At 49.7% G+C, this 22,887-nt stretch overlaps 2 protein-coding genes across 2 annotated transcripts in view; both read right to left on the bottom strand.

Annotated features, from left to right (window-relative positions):
* The window catches only part of LOC142588522 (uncharacterized), a 64,918-nt gene extending 46,811 nt beyond the window's left edge, over nt 1-18,107 (bottom strand). The window contains exon 1 of the mRNA XM_075700353.1: nt 17,787-18,107. The gene's annotated coding sequence lies outside the window, so the exon portion shown is untranslated. The remainder of the gene's footprint in view (nt 1-17,786) is intronic.
* Nucleotides 18,108-20,775: 2,668 nt separating this feature from the next.
* The window catches only part of LOC142588937 (uncharacterized), a 69,261-nt gene continuing 67,149 nt past the window's right edge, over nt 20,776-22,887 (bottom strand). The window contains exon 5 of the mRNA XM_075700749.1: nt 20,776-22,399. Within this exon, the coding sequence (XP_075556864.1) occupies nt 22,159-22,399 (241 nt within the window). The 3' untranslated portion in view covers nt 20,776-22,158. The remainder of the gene's footprint in view (nt 22,400-22,887) is intronic.

Below are 22,887 nucleotides of genomic sequence, written 5' to 3'. Positions count from 1 at the left end.
TGTAAATGCGGCAAGGTTAATTCGGGTCACTTCAGCGGTTGTGGGCATTTATATTTTGCTCCACCTATACATTTGACAAATGGGAGCTTCTTAACGCCGTATAGGGAGCTTTAAGGACAAGTGGTAAAGGTATAGAGGTCGCGGTATCCTAAAACTTTCAGATATAAGATGCCTTGCGAGACCCCCTTAATTAGCTCCGGCACCTATCTCTCTCCCTCTCTCCATTATATATGAAGCAAAAACAAGTCTCCGGTAAATTGCGCGTTTTAACATATATTGTTACGATCAGCCTGCGGGGCCTGGCGATCTTCGGAGAAGCGACCTCCAAACCCTTCCCAGCCCGCTGCGACGACTCGCTTTGTAAATACAACAATGTGCCGCCTCAACAGCCCGACGGCGCAGGCATGTCTAGCCACGTTCGGCGGGCCGAGTATTGTTAGTCGATTCGCTGTCACCTTCACGGTTTGCTTGGAGCGGGGGAACTCCTGGAAGGGGATGTTTTGCGGTGCTTTCCCACGGGCCCCAGAGGTCGTCATAGTCAATGGACAGACGCGGCGGCTACTGACTGCAGGGTCACCTCTCGGATCAAGAGGCGCCTGCTCGGGTCAAGACCCTTGTTTACAAGAACCCTCTCTACTCGGTGTGCTCAGTGAAACCAAAGTGTGGAAGTGAATGTGTGAACCCTCCCCCTCAAAGGCGGGTCGGCTACGATGACTTTGGACGCTCCCATTGGTCGAAGGTTGAACGGCAATTTTCCCTCACCTAGGGATCTAAGGAGGACAGAGTGTATTTAAGCAGCCGTTTAAGGCTGCTTGGTGTGCATTCTGTTTCAGTCATGCTAGACTGATGAAATGTAACGTTTTCCGTCCTTCACGTAGATCCTTCCATTCTTCAAGTAGTCGGACGACGCCATGGGCCAGCTACCACTTAATTCATGCCCGACCCCAACTCTTACAATATGCTAATGAAATTGCATGGATATGTGGAGAGCATCTCTTCTAGGCAACAGTTCTCAATGGCAGTTCCTCGCCAACCTCTGGTGTTACCCAGGGTTGGGGCCCCTTTTGTTTATAGTGTACATAAATGACATCACCAGTGATGTTACGTCGCATGTTAGAATGTCCGCATATGACTGTGTGGTCATAAATAATTAAGCTGATTTTGTTAGGTTTTCGGAGTGACTTGGATATAGTGTAGGGCAGGGCAATTGATCGAATTACATTTCTATTAATCGATTAAAGCTTTATTCGCGACGAATTTTTTTACGTGATCAATCGGCTATGTTCGCGTGACCAAAATCGAGCCGTCATTGTCTCCGACTCCGAGCATACCTGCCAGCCTGGCGAGATCAAAAATCGGAAGACTTTTTATGCGCGCGCCAACGGGGGGGGGGGGGGGGGTTGCATTCACTGTTTCAACTTCCGGTGGGACCGGGGCGGGGGGATTCGTTCAAACTTTCAGGCAGTGTTCGTTGAGTCCTTTTGCAGGGACCTTGCAGTAGCAGGCTTTGCTCACTTCCAAAATTTGTCTGAGTAGCTTTGCTCAAGACATGGTCCAGATTGACGTCCCTTCACTAGCAGCAGGTGTTGAAGGGTTGTGTTGCACATTTATGAGCGGAATTCAGTCCTACTTTTTCACGCCACGCTGAAAATCCTCTCTCACACTGCGTTGCTATGCGGTACCACGAGTAAATCAAGCATCACCTCAGCAACTCGGTGAAACATGTTTTTCATCAGTGTTTTTCCTTTTTCCAACCATACACCACTGCACGTACCAACTTTGTTCATTCAGAATGTCCGTTGGAAGACTGTGCCTGTAGTGTGGCAAGCTCAGCTTCGAGAGCAGCTAAAGAGTCTTCAGCAGATTCGTTGGAACCTCGAGGCAGCAGCTGAGGGAAACTGAATAAACGAAGACTCGAGAGCGATGCTTGTGAAATAAATTTCAGGTTGGCCACCTCCGCATTCTTCAGAGTTGCGTTGACATCCATAACGCTTCGCCTCGTCGCATTTCGGAAAAATTTTCCGTAGAAGAGGCCCAACGCGGTCGCTGACACTAAGGGGTAAGTTGTGTTCGACGAGGAATCCCGTAAGCAGGCACTCCACAAGTATGACACTGTCGTCGCAGTTGTTCCGGAGAATGTTCACTACGTTGTCTTGCTGCTCAGCGGTGCGAACATAGCTTTGATGCTTCGCAGTGGAAACGTGCAGTTTCAAGTCACCTTTGCCACCGTGAGACACGCCGACGTCGCATACACACGTTGTACAAAATGCAAAATGTTTTTTTCTTGATGTCAAAAAGCACACAAATTCAGAAGTATAAGATCGCAAAAACTTCTACACATACCTTTTTTAGGGCTTTGATAGCACCATGGCATCAAGCACACGAGGATTCTAACTTTACACGGTGCACCACACAAACAAGGCCTAGCCAATACTAATCAAACACACAAGCAGCAGCAACAATCTACAGCATGGAGGATGCAACAGCTACATTGGCTCTGGCTTTGGTCGGCTTACTAGGCACCGTAGCCGGCTGCTTAGTACCGATGGTACTAGTGCGGCCGTTGTTGGTGATCTGATTACGATGTGGCTGTAGATTCCGAAGTGCCGGTTTCGCAAAAACCATTATTGCGCGAACAGAGACCACTTTTCGGGAGAGATAAGACAGTGATCGTGCAGTAGGAAAGTTCAGTCAAAAATCGGGAGGGTTGGCAGGTAGTTGACCGCGCTGCAGTTGGGACAAAATCTGTCCAAAGCTTTGGTTCTTCCATTTTGTGCACAAGTGTGTGCCGAGAAAAATTGGAGGCAACCGGAGGCCTTCGGTGCTTGGACGAGGTGTAGCGCAGACCGGAAATAAACGCCGCCCTCTTTTTGACAAAAAAAGTGGCGGCGGCTTTTGGCTTTTTAACGCGACAGCGTCGAGGGTCCCGTGTCACAGAAAATCCGGTGTTGGCGCCGGCGGCGATGTAGAAAAATAATCCCGAACCACGCAGGCCCTTCGGCTGGCGCATATATAGATGTTACTGAAGTAATTGAACTTCTCAAAGTGCTTCAGAAAATTTACGGGTTCCAGCTGCCGTCTTGGTTCTTCGCAACACCATCTAGATGGCGCTCGCGGCGTCAGCGGTGCCCGCCTTGGGGGGGGGGGGGGAAACAAAAAGGAGAGCCAGAAACCTCGGCTTCGTGCACAGCGCTCGCCGCTAGCGTTTCGAGGAAAGCATTACGGGTACATAAGCTGCGGTTGCCGGGAAGTAGTCGGGGATCTTTGAACGCGCTCCACTCTTAAAGCGTCCTCCAGAATTTATTCTCTCTGCCTCCGCAGTTCGACCTGTGGTTGCTTTTGACTGAGTTTGACATGCTTGAATGTTCGTTTGCGCAGAAAGTTGTTCAAGCATCAATATCTGCCGTGGCTATGGTGTTGGGCTGCTAAGCACGTTGTCGCGGGATCGAATCCCGGCCACGGCGGCCGCATTTCGAGGGGGCCGAAATGCGAAAATACCCGCGTACTCAGATTTAGGTGCACGTTAAAGAACCCCAGTTGGTCAAAATTTCCAGAGTTCTCTACGCGTGCCTCATAATCAGATTGCGGTTTTGGCACGTAAAACTCCATAATTCAATTTTTTTTACGTATCAGCAAGGGCAACTGTTTGTTCACATAGCATGTTTTTTGTCTGTTTTTTTACGTGCAAGCGTAACTGATCCGCTCTTCGAATCGGCGATGTTTGTGTATAGGCGCGAAGCATTCTATAGAGCGTTTTTTCATGGGCGCCATCATATTGCGTACGCAGTGGCGCTATCTATGGCCAGTCGGCACGCTTGGGCGATGTCTTGTGCGTAAGGCATACGCTCGGCGCTAGTTTCTGGTGTTTGCTTTCGCGCTCGCGCGGTATATTTAGTGAGGCGTGGCGTCTTCTACGTGGAAAGCGGTTCTGGGAGACGTACTGAAGCGGCATGGCCGGACTCTCTGCTGGCGGTGTGGCGGACGGAACGCGCAGCGCGATGTGTGCGCGAGTGTTTGAGCCTACACTATGATCGTCGGAGAACATGCAAAAGGTATAGAAAATAATGATTCTGAGCGGGTAGTATAACACTTCAGGGCTTGCACCAATTGTATTCCACGGTTCCGAGACGTGAGGATTTTGGGTAGAGGCAGGCGACAAACGGCACGTGATGCTCTGGAAGCTTTCTGCATTAGAAAGATGGTTTGAATTGTGTCGGTGACACATGTTTTTCTGTGCGAGGCCGAGCAGAAATTTCTTTCACGCTTACTCAGATGACGTGTTTTTTTTACTCAAAGTTACTTCATGCCTTGTACGCGGGTGCATGCGCTCGGGGTCTGGGAGGGCTATACGTGTGTAGGGTGCTAATTAAACAGTTAAAGCAATTAAGCGCCCATGTTGTCTCCTTTCTTGTGTGTGCATGGTCTGTGCGCAAAACTCGTTTATTATGTCCGTTAACCAACCGGCCCAACAGTTGACTCTTATAAAGATCAGTTGTGTATTTCTGAAAATTCCATTCACTAATGCCACATATCATTATTATCCTTTAGTTCTAAGTTGTGGAGCAATTAAACATACGCGACGATCTATAACAGCGTGGGTATACCATTCTGCTACGATAGTCCTGAGCTGTTATAATTTGACAAGCGTTCAAACTGTTAGCTGCAGATTACATTGCGTGGCTACTTGGTTCGGTGGATGAGGTTTTCACCCATGAATAAAATAGTTTTGGTTGCCCGATTTTTACCCGATTACGTTGTCGAACGCCAACTTTTATCGTCACGCGGCTGGTCTGGCGCCCTCAATCTGTGGAGACTGTATAAATCACCGTTCTCTTGTTGCGCTGCCGTTTTTCTCCTTTAAGGAAAAACATTTTAGACTCAACGTTCGGGCAACTTGGTATAAATTTTATTCCATTTTGCACATTCTTTCTAGTGGAGCCTCCTCTCTTGGGCACTGGCACAGAAATTTTCGTTCAGCCATGGAGGAATTTAGAGTTGTTTCAGGGATATTTTCTTATGTTACGCATACGTTATTCTTATTCAATTGTGCCAGCTCTGCTGTGTTCCTTCCTAACGCGATCCAAATGTCGGCCCCGCTGTGAGTACGCGCCATCGTAGAAGGCAAAGGAGACCAAACCGGTGCCGCAGAGCAATACTAACTGTCGCCGAAGAATGGCTGAACGTTGGCCGAAGCAGCTGGACTGCGGGCTATTTCACCGCCACAGTGAAACATTGCCAATTTTAGTAGCAAATAAATGATCTGTCGAGGTGTGTTGACACGATAACTCCACGAGGCAAAAATCCTAGATCAGTTAACGCATTGCAAACGTCCCTTTGACTTACTTATGGACGGCTTGCCTATGTAAATGTTGTAGTCGCTGTTCATAAACTGGCACAGGCTACAAAGGCACGTTTGGGGAAAAGTTGCAGCTTGACAATAGTGCGTGCAATCCGCCCCGGGTCGCCCACAGCAGAGCGGCGGGCAGTTTTCACGTTTTCATTCGACTATTGGGGCCTAGCTCCACCACTGGGAAAGCTGGCGCCACCATCGGCGTGACGTGGCATGAATCACGTGGACACAGCGGCCGCGTTGGCGGCTTCGGAAGCGCCGAAGCGAACTGAAAACGAAAGTTTAAAGTCCCACCTGTGCTGCTGTCCTCATTTAGTGGCGAGATTCTCCCGCTTCGAGTGTCTCCTTTACAACGCTTGAAAGCACCACAATAGGTAGTGGCTGCCTTTGAAGGCGCGCAACATGGTAGGCTACTGCTCAGTGCCGCAGTGCCGGACGTACGCAACGGAGCCCGGTGTCAGCCTTATTTACACGTAGCCGCAGGACAAGAAGCTGCGTGAAGCTTGGCTCGCGAAACATAAAACCGGCAAACAGCCATCGGCTACAACTCGGGCATGCAGCAAGCACAGCCGCGAGGAAGATTTCTGCTACGGCGCCGGGTCTGTGATGTTCGGAAAACGCGCACTGAGACGCTTGCCCGAGTCCGCTGCCCGACTAATGTCATGACGGTTTGGTCTATATGAACTTGTCGATGCTATAGATAGTGGCAAGTTCACTGGAGTGGAAAGGGAGCGGTAAGAAGCACATTAAATAAAAAGCATGGCATATGGTCATGTTTGTGTTATGAATTAATGCACTGGATTACAAAAAAGAAGCAGCGGGAAATCGCACGCTGAGAACCCCGATAAACACAGTGCGACGCAACTCGAGAAATAATATTGAAACGTCCAAGAATTTAGAAGAAGAAAAAAAAGATTGAATCGTCGCGACGGCACATCACAGTCGCCGTCGAAGTCTCCACAATGAAATTATTTTTGAACAACTCTGATAGCGCTCACGCAACAATGGTTGCTTGTATACTGTCAAATGCTCATATTCTGCGGTCTAAAGCTCATGACACGGTGGGAAAACGCGCACGCGGTGAAAGCGAAACAGTGCGCGGACAAGCATGCAGACGCGCAGTCGGTCGCTGCGAATCTGCGCGATCGCTGCATTGAGGCTTCCTTCTATTACGCTTCATTTAGTTATGCAAAGACTATAAGAACATATTTCACGTAGTTTGCTCTCAGCGTTTACCTTCCTTTCACGCAAGAAGCCGGTTCGGGAGACTTCATCGCGGCGACCGCGCGCAGTGGCGTTTACTGTACGTATTCGGTAGAGAGATAGCGTCTGTAAACGATTGTGTGCTTTCAGTTTGCCCAAGATTATTATTTAGACAGTAAAAAACTTCTGTCGTTTCGAAAGCACTTACAGAAATGTCCGGGAGAGCTCGCGCGTGGTGTTTTCAGTGAGCGCTGACAGCAAAACCTATGAGGAGCGCGCCACGTGATCCCTCATACTACGCCAGCCAGGCGCTTCCGATAGATGGCGACTCCGTAACTCCTCGCCGCCAATACGTAGCCGGCCTCTCCAAGAAGCAAAAGATGCTGGTAGCAAGCAGTGATTTCTACGCGAACGAAAGCGAAGTGTTAGCATATCCTCGTGTTAGAAATGTTCTTTGGTGAGCATGTTTTTCGCAAAGCTGTATTCAGCGACCCAGTGAGTTCGTTTGCGGGCAAACAACTGTACTGTTATGTTCCTGCATGCCTCCTCGTGGCACGCAAGCGGGGATGCGATCATCGGCATTTGTGTGCTGCCCCAAAGCTGTCGGCAATCTGCATAGGCGATTTACATGCGGGAAATGTTTCCGGGCTCCTGTAGCACGTGACCTTAATCAGCGGCCCACCCGGGCGCTACCCGTAACCGGAGCGGCGGCGGCTACATGGGACCTCTCTATGTGCGCGAGCGGGAACGCAGCGTCCTGGCGTGCGCCGGCTTTCAAACACACGCAAACTTTACACTTGCACTGCGTTATGGTAGCTGCATGTAGGCTGCTTCACAACACACGTGCGAATAGAAAATTAACGGCGATTTGCGACGAAACCTGCGTCAATTGTGTGGGAGATAAACATGTACCTTCCGTTCAGCGTGCTAACACGAAGGAGCAAGCTGTAAATGAAAATCCAGGTTTGGACGCGTTCGTGTATTCATAAGGTCTTCCAAGACCCGTTACCATCCGTCCGCCCGCACCCGTCGCGCCTTTGTGCGTTCGTTCCCCCGACCTTCTCGCGCTGCGCTTAGAGGGCCTGCTAGCAGCAGCTCGTACTCTCATACATTCGTGCATTGTGATAAACTCTGGTAGTAATCGTCGTCACGGAAGTTGTTAGGGCACAGCACTGTTGTTCTTGAGCACTTGAAATTATTTCGATTCACAGCAGCCTCTCACTTAGCTGCAAGGTTCTTGTCTTGTGGGAAGCAATGGAACATCGCCGCGGCCGCTAGTGTTCGTGCAACCATACGCTGCACAGAACGCCGGCATGATCGGCCCACCACTTCCATTGATGCTGCGCATGTCAACTGCCACTCTACATACATACAAACAAAGGAATGCAGGGTCGAGAAGCAGATTATGACGGCACGCACGCAGAAACAAGCGCCGTCAGGCATGGTTGCGGAGTCTGCGAAGGAACGGAACATCAGTGCTGACGTCACTATACGCCGCGGTTTCCGGTCTCCGCTCGCATCGTCAGCGTCAGCAGCACAGCGCGATTTTAACCGGCGATTACGTCGCTCCTAAGGAAAAAATCCCGCCCAAAATTTTACATGCTTGGTTTATAAGGTTCCCGCATCCGTATATGAGCGTCTTATTGAATTCGACAGACTCTTCAGCTTCCCTTTAAGTAGTTACTCATCGCAGGTTTCTTTTCCACTGCCGCCACCAACGATATTATTTCAGCCTCTCTGACTTTCCGCTTGACGTTCTTTGTTGCTGTGTTGCTCACCCTACATGCCGCATGCTTGCTGGTAAGCTTCCTAGTTCTTCCTGCACAAATACCTCAACACTCTCCCAGCCCATTTACTTTCTTCCATATTCCTCAGTCGTTCTTCATGATGAATTTAATTAACTGAGCTGGCCTCACTTCAAAACTTGTCCAGCCCATATCCGCCTGCACAGCTTCATTTGTAGTCTTCCCATGAGCGCCCTATACAAGGCGTCCCACTGACCTTTGGTTCCCATCGAGTCCTGATTGCACCCCTGATTTCAAGCAAACAACCGCATTTCCAAAAGTAAGTCTTGGAAGCATTACACTTTTCCACATACCCCGGAGCACCTCGTACTATTGGATCTTGCCGTTGAGTACGGTAGTTGGCCGACGTTGAGGAGGATCTTGAGATAAAACTGCAGGTTTATTTACATTATTTACAGTAATAACGCAAAGTAATTAACAGTCATAAAGCCATTGACGATCGGCAGCAGATCGGACGCCGCGGCCCGTGGCAAGAAGAACGAGAAAATGAATGGAGGAAGGAATGCCTGCCTCTTATCCCTGTCTCCCGCTTTTAACCTCTTCGGTCTCTCGGGGTCACGTCATTTTCGGCCAATCGTCGAGCCCGCTCAGGTGTCGTCCTTTTCCTCCTATGGTAGGCGCCCGTGCAAGTGTCGTCACATTCGGCAGATGGGGTTAAAGCCCCTCCATCCACGCGCCACCGCCGACCAGGCGGTGGCGCGTGGACGCTTCCGACGGGCTCGCTCAGAGGGTCGGTCGGGTGGCTTGTCACCGGCGCTGCTTCGTGGTCTGCAAGCGGCCAGCTGGAGCAGACGGGTGGTTCTTCGAACGACGTTTTAGATGAACGAAAGAACCAGTCAAAAACACAAAGGACACCACAGCGAATTTATAGTCCAGTCGTTGTGGTGGGAACCTCTGCTCTTATCCTTTGTCTTTCTGACTGGTTTTTTCGTTCAGGTATGTACCAACTGGCCCAGATTTCAGCCCTTCTGCGTTTTAGAGCTGCAAAACAGCTTTGCTCGGGACCAAGATTACCTAGAACCGTGCCAGGCTCCCGTTGCACTTTCGGGAAGAGTCAAGCAGGGGGCGGAGACAATAGCTCGACGTGCCGCGCACGAGGTGGGGGTCGCCAACCGGTCTGTCCCGGAACTGAAGCCCCTGGTCGGCGGAAACGTGTATGGAGGGGCTTTAGCGGGAACGTGGTAGGCGCGCTTCTGCGCACTTTGATTGGAGTGCGACGGCGATTGGATGTGGTCGGGGAACTCGAGTGATGCCAGGAAATGGGTCCGTATCTAACAGCACCTATTGTACCACCATAGAGCTGTGTTTCATTATGGCTGCATTTCACTTCCCCTTTACTGTTATTGTTTTTTCATGTGGTTCCATATATCTATTGCCTTCGTTTATCTATATGCCAAGGTATTTATATTCTTTTACCAGAGGTATTTCCTGGCCCTACATTGCCAGTGCCTGTTCACTGTTTTTATTGAATACCATAACACCTTACTTTCTAGTGCTAAGTTTCAAACGTAAATTCTCGCCTTCCTGTCCACAGATATTAGCCAGACGTTGCAAATCACTCTGCTTGTTAGCTAGCAACACAATGTCGTCCGCATAAAATAAATCTGGAAGCTGCTACTTTACTACTGTACCTGCCCGTTTGTATGAGGGAGTAAACCCGATATTACTTCCTTCAAGCGCCCTCTCCATTCTCACCATCATCATCATCATCAGCCTGGTTACGCCCACTGCAGCGCAAAGGCCTCTCCCATACTTCTCCAACAACCCCGGTCATTTACTAATTGTAGCCATGCCGTCCCTGCAAACTTCTTAATCTCATCCGCCCACCTAACTTTCTGCCGCCCCCTGCTACGCTTCCCTTCCCTTGGGATCCAGTCCCTAACCCTTAATGACCATCGGTTATCTTCCCTCCCCCTTACATGTCCTGCCCATTTCTTTTTCTTGATTTCAACTAAGATGTCATTAATTCGCGTTTGTTCCCTCACCCAATCTGCTCTTTTCTTATCCCTTAACGTTACACCTATCATTCTTCTTTCCATAGCTCGTTGCATCGTCCTCAGTTTGAGTAGAACCCTTTTCGTAAGCCTCCAGGTTTCTGCCCCGTAGGTGAGTACTGGTAAGACACAGCTATTATATACTTTTCTCTTGAGCGATAATGGCAACCTGCTGTTCATGATATGAGAATGCCTGCCAAACGCACCCCAGCCCATTCTAATTCTTCTGATTATTTCCGTCTCATGATCCGGATCCGCCGTCACTACCTGTCTTAACTAGATGTATTCCCTTACCACTTCCAGTGCCTCACTACCTATCGTAAACTGCTGTTCTCTTCCGCGACTGTTAAACATTACTTTAGTTTTCTGCAGATTAATTTTTAGACCCACTCTTCTGCTTTGCCTCTCCAGGTCAGTGAGCATGCATTGCAATTGGTCCCCTGAGTTACTAAGCAAGGTAATATCATCAGCGAATCGCAAGTTACTAAGGTATTCTCCATTAACTTTTATCCCCAATTCTTCCCAATCCAGGTCTCTGAATACCTCCTGTAAACACGCTGTGAATAGCATTGGAGAGATCGTATCTCCCTGCCTGACGCCTTTCTTTATTGGGATTTTGTTGCTTGCTTTATGGAGGACTACGGTGGCTGTGGAGCCGCTATAGATATCTTTCAGTATTTTTACATACGGCTCGTCTACACCCCGATTCCGTAATGCCTCCATGACTGCTGGGGTTTCGACAGAATCAAACGCTTTCTCGTAATCAATTAAAGCTATATATAAAGGTTGGTTATATTCCGCACATTTCTCTATCACCTGATTGATAGTGTGAATATGATCTATTTTTGAGTAGCCTTTACGGAATCCTGCCTGGTCCTTTGTTTGACAGAAGTCTAAGGTGTTCCTGATTCTATTTGTGATTACCTTAGTAAATAGTTTGTTTAAAAGGATTAGGATTATGTTAGCGTTCTTCCAAGATTCCGGTACGCTCGAGGTCATGAGGCATTGCGTTTCTCTAGAACAAGTTTCTCTAGAACAATCTGTCCACCATCCTTCAACAAATCTGCTGTTACCTGATCCTCCCCAGCTGCCTTCCCCCTTTGCATATCTCCCAAGGCTTTCTTTACTTCTTCCGGCGTTGCCTTTGGTATTTCGAATTCCTCTAGACTAGTTTCTCTTCCATTATCGTCGTGGGTGCCACTGGTACTGTATAAATCTCTATAGAACTCCTCAGCCACTTGAACTATCTCATCCATATTAGTAATGATAGTGCCAGCTTTGTCTCTTAACGCATACATCTGATTCTTGCCAATTCCTAGTTTCTTCTTCACTGTTTTTAGGCTTCCTCCATTCCTGAGAGCATGTTCAATTCTATCCATATTATACTTCCTTATGTCAGCTGTCTTACGCTTGTTGATTAACTTCGAAAGTTCTGCCACTTCTATTCTAGCTGTAGGGTTAGAAGCTTTCATACGTTGGCGTTTCTTGATCAGATCTTTCGTCTCCTGCGATAGTTTGCTGGTATCCTGCCTAACGGAGTTACCAAGTTCCATTGCACACTCCTTAATGATGCCCACAAGATTGTCGTTCATTGCTTCAACACTAAGGTCCTCTTCCTGAGTTAAAGCCGAATACCTGTTCTGTAGCTTGATCTGGAATTCCTCTATTTTCCCTCTTACCGCTAACTCATTAATCGGCTTCTTATGTACCAGTTTCTTCCGTTCCCTCCTCAGGTCTAGGCTAATTCGAGTTCTTACCATCCTGTGGTCACTGCAGCGCACCTTGCTGAGCATGTCCACATCTTGTATGATGCCAGGGTTAGCGCAGAGTATGAAGTCTATTTCATTTCTAGTCTCGCCGTTCGGGCTCCTCCACGTCCGCTTTCGGCTATCCCGCTTGCGGAAGAAGGTATTCATTATCCTCATATTATTCTGTTCCGCAAACTCTACTAATAACTCTCCCCTGCTATTCCTAGTGCCTATGCCATATTCCCCCACTGCCTTGTCTCCAGCCTGCTTCTTGCCTACCTTGGCATTAAAGTCGCCCATAAGTATAGTGTATTTAGTTTTCACTCTACCCATCGCCGATTCCACGTCTTCATAGAAGCTTTCGACTTCCTGGTCATCGTGACTGGATGTAGGGGCGTAGACCCTACATCCCTACATTCTCACCATGTACATCATAAACAGCAGGGGGGATAAGGGGCACCACAGCCTCAGTCCCTTGTTGATATCAACTTTCTCCTCGCTCCTCATCCCTTCCCACTCAACGCACTCTAGTTGCAGCGCCTTCTGGCCAAAGTCACGGTAATGAAAAAAAAAATCAAAACACCAATTGATGACTTTTATAAAGTAAAATATATATAACTTATTTGTTTATGAAATATCTATACATGCGCATGTTATGCGTTACCAGTCCATTTTGTCTAGTGAAAAATAAAGCGCCGTCATGGGGAATTCCATGTGATAGCCAGCGCGCTTGCATTCCGCATCCAATCCAATCCTTTCTGACGCCAACGCTAGCCAACGCACGGCCTCCCACGCTGCGGGGTTTTCAAATGGGTCAGCATTTGCAACTTCTTGTAGCAAACATAGGTATCGGCCTATGCGAAGTTGCTTTTGTGGCCTGGGCTGCGTAGACGAACATAAAGGCGTGGCTGAAGATGTCACTGGAGGCAGCCATCTTGGAAAGAGCGATGCTACGATGCCTCGATGCACGCGCGAGAGAGGGCGCGCACATCGACCACCCTCGCTAGCGAAAGACGGCAGCGACGCTCCTCTGCTGAGCAGAGCGTAAGAACGCCGAACAAGTGCAAAGATTCATAGTAAGGTTCGTTACAGCGCAACACAAGACAAGGTCAAAAGAAGGTATAAAACGACGACACGGCGCTGTAGTTTTATACCTTCTTTTGCCCTTGTCTTGTGTTGCGCTTGTAACGAACCTTACTATGAATCCCAACCAACTGGCCCAACTTGCCCTCTTGATTCAGTACAAGGACGCGCGTCGGCAACGTCGGCCGGGAGACGAAACAGCGCTCACTCGGGCGTCCCATTGAACAAGTCACGGCGTCGGGCACGGAGCTGATGCGCCCCGGTCGTGAGTCGGATCGCCGAGAAGGCAAGACGCGCGCGGATCCGAAGAGGAGGTCGCTCGGTGGCGATTATAGTCAACTAGAAAGTGCTTTCTAGTTCACTACAGTGGAGATTCACCACTAGCGCTTTAGACACGAATGGGTGTGTTCCTTGCGCCTCTTCGCCGGCTCCAAATGCCTTGAATAATTGTCAAAATGAATGCGTCACTTGCAGAGCAATTAGCTGCATGATGTACTTTTTTGGTATGCTAAATATATAAACCACATTTTAAAAAAACGCGGGATTGAAAGCGATGGCAAATGTTGGAGGCGAGAGAACACACCGTCTCATTTCTTTCACCCCCCCCCCCCGCGTCCCCCAAATCTGTGTGCATGTTCGTATCTTCAACAACCCCAGTCTCCGTATTTGCATGCTTTGCGCACTTCAAAACAGAGCCGGTTGGCTTTCTCCTTCTGTGAACAGAAGGCAAGCAGCTGGCACAGTGCGGAAATATTGACGGCACGGCGTCATGCAACAGGACTGCAGGCCGTTTAGGTTTGTCTATGAGGATTTTTCGCCGCCAAGCTCGCCATAATACCGCCGCCTCCCTATGTCGCTCTCCGAGAATTACTTCTCCCAAACATAGTCACGAGTCCTGAGCTCTTGATCCCATCATTCCAACCGTCTACCGTTTTCTTGCAGGATGCGTAGCCATCGCTGAATTAGGGCACGACATATTTCCGCCCCGTCCTGGAAAAAGCACGGATGGAAAGCTGTTGCTGCGTGGAAAGGGCAAGAAGTATAAGGAGCTAGAACCGCCGGCCAACACCTCGTAGACAGTTCTTTAGAGGGTGTTGCACCGGCGCAATGCGGAAGCCCACGAGAGAGAGAGCTCTAATTGAGGCGAATTCCGCCTGCAGATCGCGAAAGAAACCGCGACAGCTTGCACGTCCAAATTGAGAGATTTTCCTCCCAAGGTCGCCTACTCGTGCACGTACACCACATGCGAGTGTCGGCTCCGGGATTACTGCTAGTAGCTCGTTTCAAGCGCAGTAATTAGGCTAAAATGTCCACCACTGTTATTTATTGACCGTTACAGAATGAAATCCGGGAAAACTTACAATATATGAGAGCATATCGCGATTTTTGTGCATCGCGTCCATGGAAGAACGACGGCAACTAAAGCCCCTCAATTTTTCAAAAGTAGCGCCATTCTTAGATCTTTCCGCCACCCCGCTCACCCTGGCGCGTCCTCCTCCACGCCTCCTGCCGCCCCAGCCTCCTTCGCTCCCCCATTGGCCAATCTGTGTCACGTGGAAGCAAGTGCCGCGCTTTTATATATTTTTTCTTTCCAGCGCGGAGCAGTCGCCGCGCTTTTGTACATTTTTTCTTTCCAGCGCGCGTCGACCTCCATTGTTGGGCCTGCGCGACGAAAGTACGGCAGGCGGACTGACGGAGTGCGTTAGCGTAATAGAATGTGTAGGGCCGAGAACTTAATTGCGATGCCATGCTGCTGCGCCTTCGGTTGCCGCAACAGACACAGCGAGGGCAGAAAGCTTTTTGCTTTGCCGTCCGGCGGGGGCAACGCATAAAGAAGTGTGGATTCGCAGGATCGGGCGGGCTGACTTCAAGGAAGTGGCAAAGAACGCACGGCTGAGTGAAGTAAGGGCCACGGCTACTCACAACCTCTTACTTTGAGCCTAGTTCACGCCTTCCGCTTCGAAAAAGTGTGTGTTCATGGTCTGCGTGGATTTTAGCGTGTTGTTTGACTTTTTTTTTCGAATTTTTTTTTCGAATTCTTTGTTTCATGTAGTTTCGTTTGCGGTAAAATGCACGCATCTGCAGCTGGCCTGTGACATAAAAGCGACTTTATTCAGTGTGTGTTTTGAGCTCCACCAGAAGTTGGCACATTCTCGACGCTTTTGCAAGGCTCAATATGACTTACGATGCAGTCTTTTAGCTTCGAATGTACGCCCGCATGTATTGATTTGGTTTGTAATGATTAGCGTTTTTAACGTTAAGAAGCTACTAAAGCTAGGATGCAGGTCGTAGTGGATGGCTCCGGATAACTTTATACAGCTCGCCTGGGGATGTTTAACGTGCACTTTGATCGTAGAGTCGTACGTGGGCCGATAAATTCCTCGTTGGCGTTTCATAATACTCGCGTGCTAGCGCTGCTTTAGAAGTTGGCGCCTCGGCGCGATTGTATTTCTTCAATAAATTTTATTTACTCGTTGTAACAACTTGTCATTATTCCGTATTATTGACGGCGCCTCCAGGGCACCAAAGCGGCAACGGGAACACCAAAGCTAGAGCCTGGGCTGGATGGGGCTCGTCGAAGCCTGTGCATGCCAAGGGGGTATAAGATCGCGGACAGCCAATTTTGCATGCGAACCCTCCCTGCGACGCCTGCATTATTTAACGTCACGTGCTCTTTAGAGGCCACCGTTAGCCATTACTTGAGCCCTCGTGGAGCAGTACTTGAAAAAAACAACAACATATCGTAACGGTTACCAAAGCACCCCGCAATGAAAAAAACGGCCCTGTTGCCCGGCATTGCTGACCGCACACAGCCGGAATCTCTCACGCGCCGGCCGAACAAAAGTATCCTGCAGGTACGTAAATGAACCTACGAAACCACGCACACACACTTTCACGCTGTCAGCACCTGAAACTTTGGTAATTACGCGCGTGTTTGAGTACACCGCGTGCTTGCGTCGTGTTTCAGCAACACGAACTCTCAACGTCGCGCGCTTTACGCCTTAAATACGCCTTGAATAATGGTCCTTTTCACAATTTCTTCCGCCATTCCAACACGAAATTCTAAAGGCCAGTTAGCGACTGACGAAGAAAGATCTCGATTGAAAAAACTGCTCCGCAGGGCTCGAACGAACTTTTTTGCGGATTTCCTCCCGTAGCGTGTTAGCCGTCGTCTGCTACGGCAGGCCCACCACCGGCGGCGCCACCGTCGAGGCCGCGCCGAGCGGAGGAGGAGGGAAGCGAATGGCGCTACTTTGGGAGATTGAGGGGCTTTAACGGCAACGCGCCCGACGCGTCATCTGTCATGTTGCGGCGAAAACTGCATTTCCTCCTCGCCCAACCGTGACTTGCGCGCGCGCGCTGTCATGGTCTGGCATTCCTCAAATACTTCTTTCTCCGTGGCTTTGGCCAAGCGATGCCACCTTTCATTAAGAGCGCTTGAAGACGAGCTCGTTTTTTATGCATCCTTGGTGGGAAACAGCACCTTTCATTGCTGTACGGCTTCTGCAGAAAAACGTTGCCCACTGAGCTTTTGTGGCATGATATTGACGAGAGTACACAGCTGCGCTCAGTACGCACCACAGCGCTCCATGCTATATTGGTTATGCGTTGCAACAAGCCTGAAGGCGCCGTGCGGAGCTTTCAAGGCCACACTGAGCTCGAAAATGCATATTACGCACATACACCCACAAAAATTTTTCCAACTATAGCAAAGTTAATAAACGGGGTTCATCTATCGCCGATGGTGTGGCTTCACCCTCGCTGCTGCCATGCTGTCCACGTGTTGTCAGCCAGTGACGAGAATACGCCAACAGCGTGTGCGGACAGGTTAGCAAACACTTGGCCCAATCGACAGCACAAGCCAACCACGGTGCTTCATGTTGAAAGCAGTCGCGTCTATTTCACTTACTATTTTTGCCACACTGAGTAGCATTTCGTCTTCGTCTATCCTCTCTACCTGTCCAGTCTGTTCTTTCCTATTGAGTGTGAAAACACGGCCACTACAACCTCAATATAAATTACACATAGTATAGTCACAATATACACATAGTACAGTCAGTCATAAAAGTTTTCGGGACGCAGGTTCCGTGGCGAATGCGCCTTGTTAAGGCATGGAGGGTCTAATTTAATAAATTACTGCGTGCAAATCGCAGACGCTACTACACGCTCAAGTTGTGAATTTGAGCACGAATTTCTATCCGCAAACCCTGTGCCGCGTAAGCCTTTGTGGCCGACTGTATGTCTCCGAACACGCCGTCCTCGTGACCGAAATGAACTCGCTGGTATCTCGCAGCCGGCTTGGCGAGAAACGGAAATCAGAACACGTGACCTACGACTCGGTTGTCACGAGGCGAAGCGACAACTTGCAGCAAACATGCCTGGCACCGCAGCACGCTGTTACGCACGCTGTCACACCCACGTGCCCCGCATGCGATGTTACACGAGGAGAGAAATGACGGCCACGTGACGTCGGGGAGAGTACTGCTGCGACGCGGTAGACAAAGTCGAGGAACGAAAGAAATTTTTTTACTTGGCCAGTGACCTGAACTTTTTCCAACTTGCTACCTGACCTAACGACCCTCGCGAGAGTAGCGTTTCTCACCTCTGAACCTGCAGGTGAGTTCTTTCGACGAAAACCGAGGGGCACTCCTCGTCGAAGGTCGTCCGGCCGGAAATCGAAGAACGGACGTTTCTAAAAGAACCGCGGCGACGAGCGGGGAGAACTCGGCCTGCCGGGGTCACGGGGCGAGTGGCGTAGCGCGCCTCTTTCCTCCTCTCCCCTGCTGACTCTTCGCCTTCTTGCGGTGAACTTGGGAGTCTCGCGCACTGCAGGGAATGCCCGTCTCAGAGCAGCGTCTTGCACACGAGCGGACTTATGTCACCATCTGTCGGAAGCTCCTCATAGGTTTGGCTGTCGGCGCTCAATAAAAAAAACCACGCGGGAGCCCTCCTGGGCATTTCTGCAGTTATACTCTTAAAACGAAGGAAGTTTTTTACTGTCAAAATAATAATAGTGGGCAAACAGAAAGCGCAGAATGGTTTACAGATCTCTTTACTGAATACGTACAGGGGCCGCCCACTGCGCTCGGTCGCCGCGATGTAGTCACCGGAACCGGCTTCTTACGTGAAAGGTCGACGGTGGCCGAGAGCGAACTATGTAAAATATGTTCTTAGAGTGGGCCGTCTGCACGACCAAATGGAGCACAGCAGAGTGAAGCCTCAGTGCAGCGATCGCACGGGTTCGCGGTTATCGACGGCGCGTCTGCCCCCCATGCGTGTCCGCGCACAGCGCTTTCGACGCGAGCGCGTTTTCGCACGTGAGCTTTTAGGCCGCAGCATATGAGCATTTGACAGTACAAAGCAGCCATTGTTGAGTGGACACTATCTTCAAAAATAATCGTTCTATCTAGGGACTTCGGCGACTTGTGATCCGCCGTAGCGACGATTCAATCCCTTTTCTTTTTATTCTGAAGTATTGGACGATTCAATACCATTATTTATCATGCTGCGTCGGACTGTATGTTTATCGGTCTTCTCGGCGAGCATGTTTCCCGCTGGTTATTTTTCTTGATCCAGTATGCATTCATTCTTTGGTGCCAACACAAAAATGCGCATACGCCACGCGCATATTTAATGGACTTCTCATACCGTTCCCTTTCCATTCCACGTTGGACTCTGGAGTTTTGCAAGACGCGTAGCACCACCTGCCGGTGCGAAGAGGCAGTACTTGAGTGGTGCAAAGCCCGACCCCCTTGCTAAGTTGCCTATGCAGCTAGCGACTGCGAAACAACGATTTAACTAGATTTTGGTCCACATGGCGAGTGTTTTGCGCATTTAACACCCAGACAGAGAGCTACGAATTTCTACGCTAGTCGGACGCGCCGTCGAATAGCCGCTCTGTGGCCGAACTGCCAAGCGCTTGCTGGCTGATGGAGGAAACGGCAGCAACCTCGATAGCTCCGCGCGCTACGAAGAAACGCCGCAACTGACGCTACTGTTATGTTGTAAATCGCCATGAACGTGAATGACGGAATAACAACGTTCAGTTTTACCGATTTCCATCGCGATCGTATGAAGGGGAAAGGCGAGAGCGCTGGATACGGGCCGTTCAACGTGTTGGGTAATCGAATTACTTGCATTCCCCACAACACAGCGGCTCGCGTGAGAAAGTGCGATAATGTTGTTCTGCTGTAATCGTGCTGCGTAGCCCTGACGGAGGACCGCGGAAACCAAGCGAAAACTCAAGAATCTGCAGCCGCCACTTCGATGGCAACAGAAAAAACAACGTTGCGAAACAACCTGTGTATGTGCCATCGATATTTCCACCTGTTAACAGACGTCCGCCTCCGCTTAACTCAACAAGTGGAACGGAGAGATTTGGCTGGTCAGTTTAACCAAACATTTTGTTTCGTTTATGAATTCAAAATCCTGTTCCAGAGCATCGTTGTATCGCGAGCTCATTTCTAGCTTCGGTATTTTGTATGTCCTGCGCCGATACAACAAGCACGTTTCGCAATGTGGTGAGCCTGCTCGACTGCGTCTTTCCCATGTGAGCAATAAAGTTGCTGTAGGAGCACTGGACGAGTAATTGCGAAGTAACGCACATGTGTAAAAAAAAATGACGCGTTTATTTACATATATATGTGCGCGTGTGTTGGTTGAAGCGTCTGCGAAAAGTTCAAAGGTACTGAGCGAGGCTGTAGCTCCTGCGAGAAAGAAAGATGCGGCGCGTAGGCACTGTAGGAAGCTTACTTTCGTTATGTTTGCACGCTGTTTGCTGCCCTGAAAAGGGCAATGGAAGGATTTACTCTCTGTTAATAATTGCGAGAAAAAAAAAACACTAGGATAAAATGCATAAATATGTAGGAGCTACTTGTCCTATCTGTATTTCTTCTTGTGTGCCGTCAATTTTGGCGCTTATTCTATTGAAAGCTACTTAAGTCATCTGTTCATGACATTTTCAATATGAACCAAATTGAAATGCTTAGATTTTCATGCCGATATGCCTATAAACAAACCTGATACTCTCTGTACTTGCGAGTTGCAGCACGCCGAAAAAACACATGAGACTTCTTTTATAATGTACACGTACTTCGCCCTGCTGAGCTTCCTCCCTTTGCGAAGCGTGGATGGCGGAAGAAGCTTTGCAGGTCCTTGATTTTCAGGAAACCGTGCCTCAACACAACCGAAAGAGGGTCCATTGTGGGCCTATGCACCTTCGCCTGCGGACAGCTCTTCTTGCACTACTCAGTTCGTACCAGGGCTGCTGCTGCGATGGCGGCGCTGGTGACGGGATTGCCGCCTGGGCAGAGTCACCAGCGAGTGTAGCGGAGACTCGTGACCGGGCGTGCGGGCGGGCGTCTTCTCGGTGTGCGTGTTCGGCTGCACTCGGCGAACATCGCAGAACCGTAGCAGAAGTCTTCCTCGCGGAAGAGCTCGCTGCACACCCGAGTTGTGGCCTTTGAACCGAACAACTACCACGGGGCGTTTCGTTCGCAGGCGTTAACAGCGGAAGAAACGGGGACACGAGACAGGAGTGCTCGTCGTCTTCTCGTGTCGCCGTCTACGTTTTTCGCGCTGTTAGCACCAGGATGGAAAACCAACAAGCCCAAGCTGCTGTTCTAGCGTTTTATTATCAGCGCAGCATTTATGCACACAAATAAATGACCTGTACACTGGGATTTCCGGGTGTCGTTTCATAAAGGTAGAGCGATAACATGCATGTGTCAGGTATGCCCGCACAGTGCATGCTTTAAATGGTGGGACGGCGGAGGTGGTACCGAACGTCAGCTATTAATTGGGGGAACGGCAGGTGTTTATACATTCAGTATTTCAATCCTTTGAGCAAGCATAATGATGATAAAGAAGCTGCCACTTCATCTTAGCAGGATGTTCGCACCACACTCTCCCTTGGCACGTTATCCTGTGTACAGTACGTATGATGCCATTTATAATAAATACGTAAATTGTTTGTAAAGTTAGCAAAATCATCCACCATAATCGCGCTTAGGTAGCTTCGCAACACTAGAATATGAGTGTTGAGATACATATACGGCTGCTGCTGACATGTATATAAGTGCTTCAAACGATTCTTTGTGTATTTCGAATGCAGAGTTTACGAGGAAAATAAGTAAGGGTTTAGCCTTATGAAACTGCCGCTTCCGGCCTAAGGACGACGATTCTTTTTGTTTAAATAACTAAGTCTACGTCAACCTCTATGGCTTAACAAATGCGCAGGCCGTCAGCTTGTATGAAGTACATTGTTCCCTTAATCATTTGGGCAACAACAGCACTAAGTGCTGTCCGAGCTTCAAGAAAAAAAAATAATAAAGTCGCTAACGTACACTTGTTTCCGTACGTATCCGGTGCACCACAAGCGGTAGCGCATTCCGCATGCTACCCGTCGGGATGCCTCAGAACACGCACCTATAAAGCGAGATATAAGAATGAAGAAGAAGAACGCTGCGGTAAAGCTAGGTAAACGATGGAGCATGTTTTAGTAGAATGTGAAGACGTCTGCCCGGCGGTCGATTTAGGCACCACTGGCCTCCTTGAAACCCTCGGGTTCAGCGAGAGCAGGCGAAAAGTAAACATGTCCGCATCAGAGATTAGTAAGATGCGATTGGAATATTGGTGGAATAAAAGTAGGGAAACTACAAAAAGCGGAAATGTACAAAAACAAAGTTCACAATAGGGGCTCGGAAAATTTGGTTATGGGAATTGATCGGGCTTTCTTTCTTTTTCCCAAAGGGGACGCTCTTAGCATCCATCCATCCAGCTGCGGCGTATAATGGCGGCCGTCCTCAGTCCCTGCGCGCGCAGGGCCTGGCCGACGTGCACGAACGCTTCGCCTTCGGGTGAGCTCCAGGACGGCTGCACGAACTGCCGATGTGAGTTCATCAACAAATGCAACACAATGAAGGTGGCACCGACCACGCGTGCGTTCCATCCGGCAGCCAACGTTCCGCACGCACTCACGGCGCAGCGACGGACTGCTCGACCACTGCGCCCCCGCTCGACAGCTGCGCCCACCCGCTGCGGGCGGCCTGCTGCCGGCGCAGGAAGTGGTCGACGGCGGCCTGCAGCGCCTGCAGCGGGTCCACGAAGCAGCCGTCGTACTGCCGCCCGCAGTCAGCGCTCGGGTCCCGGCCGTAGCGCGCCGCCAGCTGCAGGGGCGACATGCGAGTGTCGTCGGCGTCGCCCGGTCGGAATGGCCTGCGCATAGCGCGTGACGTCACTCGAGCGCCACAGTTATTCCCACCGACCCCAGAGCTACTCACACACTGGTGACGTCGCCAGTTCTCGTGCTTATTTATAAGCACGCGAGCCCCTCGATCCACCCCGCAATGGCAGCAGGCCAGCAGCGCTTTCAAGTATTCCAGCGGTGTCCCCATTTATTGTTCCGTTTAAAAAGGTTTTAGGAATATAGTGCAATTCAGCCTGTTCAAGAGGCGGCCTTAGCAACGCATGTTATCCCTCCTTCGCTTCCCGGGAAGCGAACGCATGGCGACGTCATGACGCAGAAGGTGGTAGAGTGGGAGCATCACATCGCGGTGTTCCCACACTCGCTCTGTCGCCTCTTCCTATGCTGCAACTTGTTATATGTGCTAGCAGAGACAGTCCAGTTAGCAGTATCCCAAAATCTTTTACATAATAGTTCGGGATGAGTTTAACTGCAACGCCAATGCATTTTAAAGCATATT

Source organism: Dermacentor variabilis, chromosome 7 (assembly GCF_050947875.1).
Source record: "Dermacentor variabilis isolate Ectoservices chromosome 7, ASM5094787v1, whole genome shotgun sequence".
NCBI lineage: Eukaryota > Metazoa > Arthropoda > Arachnida > Ixodida > Ixodidae > Dermacentor > Dermacentor variabilis.
Note: the sequence above shows the minus strand (reverse complement) of the source record. Positions and strands in the feature narration are given on the sequence as shown.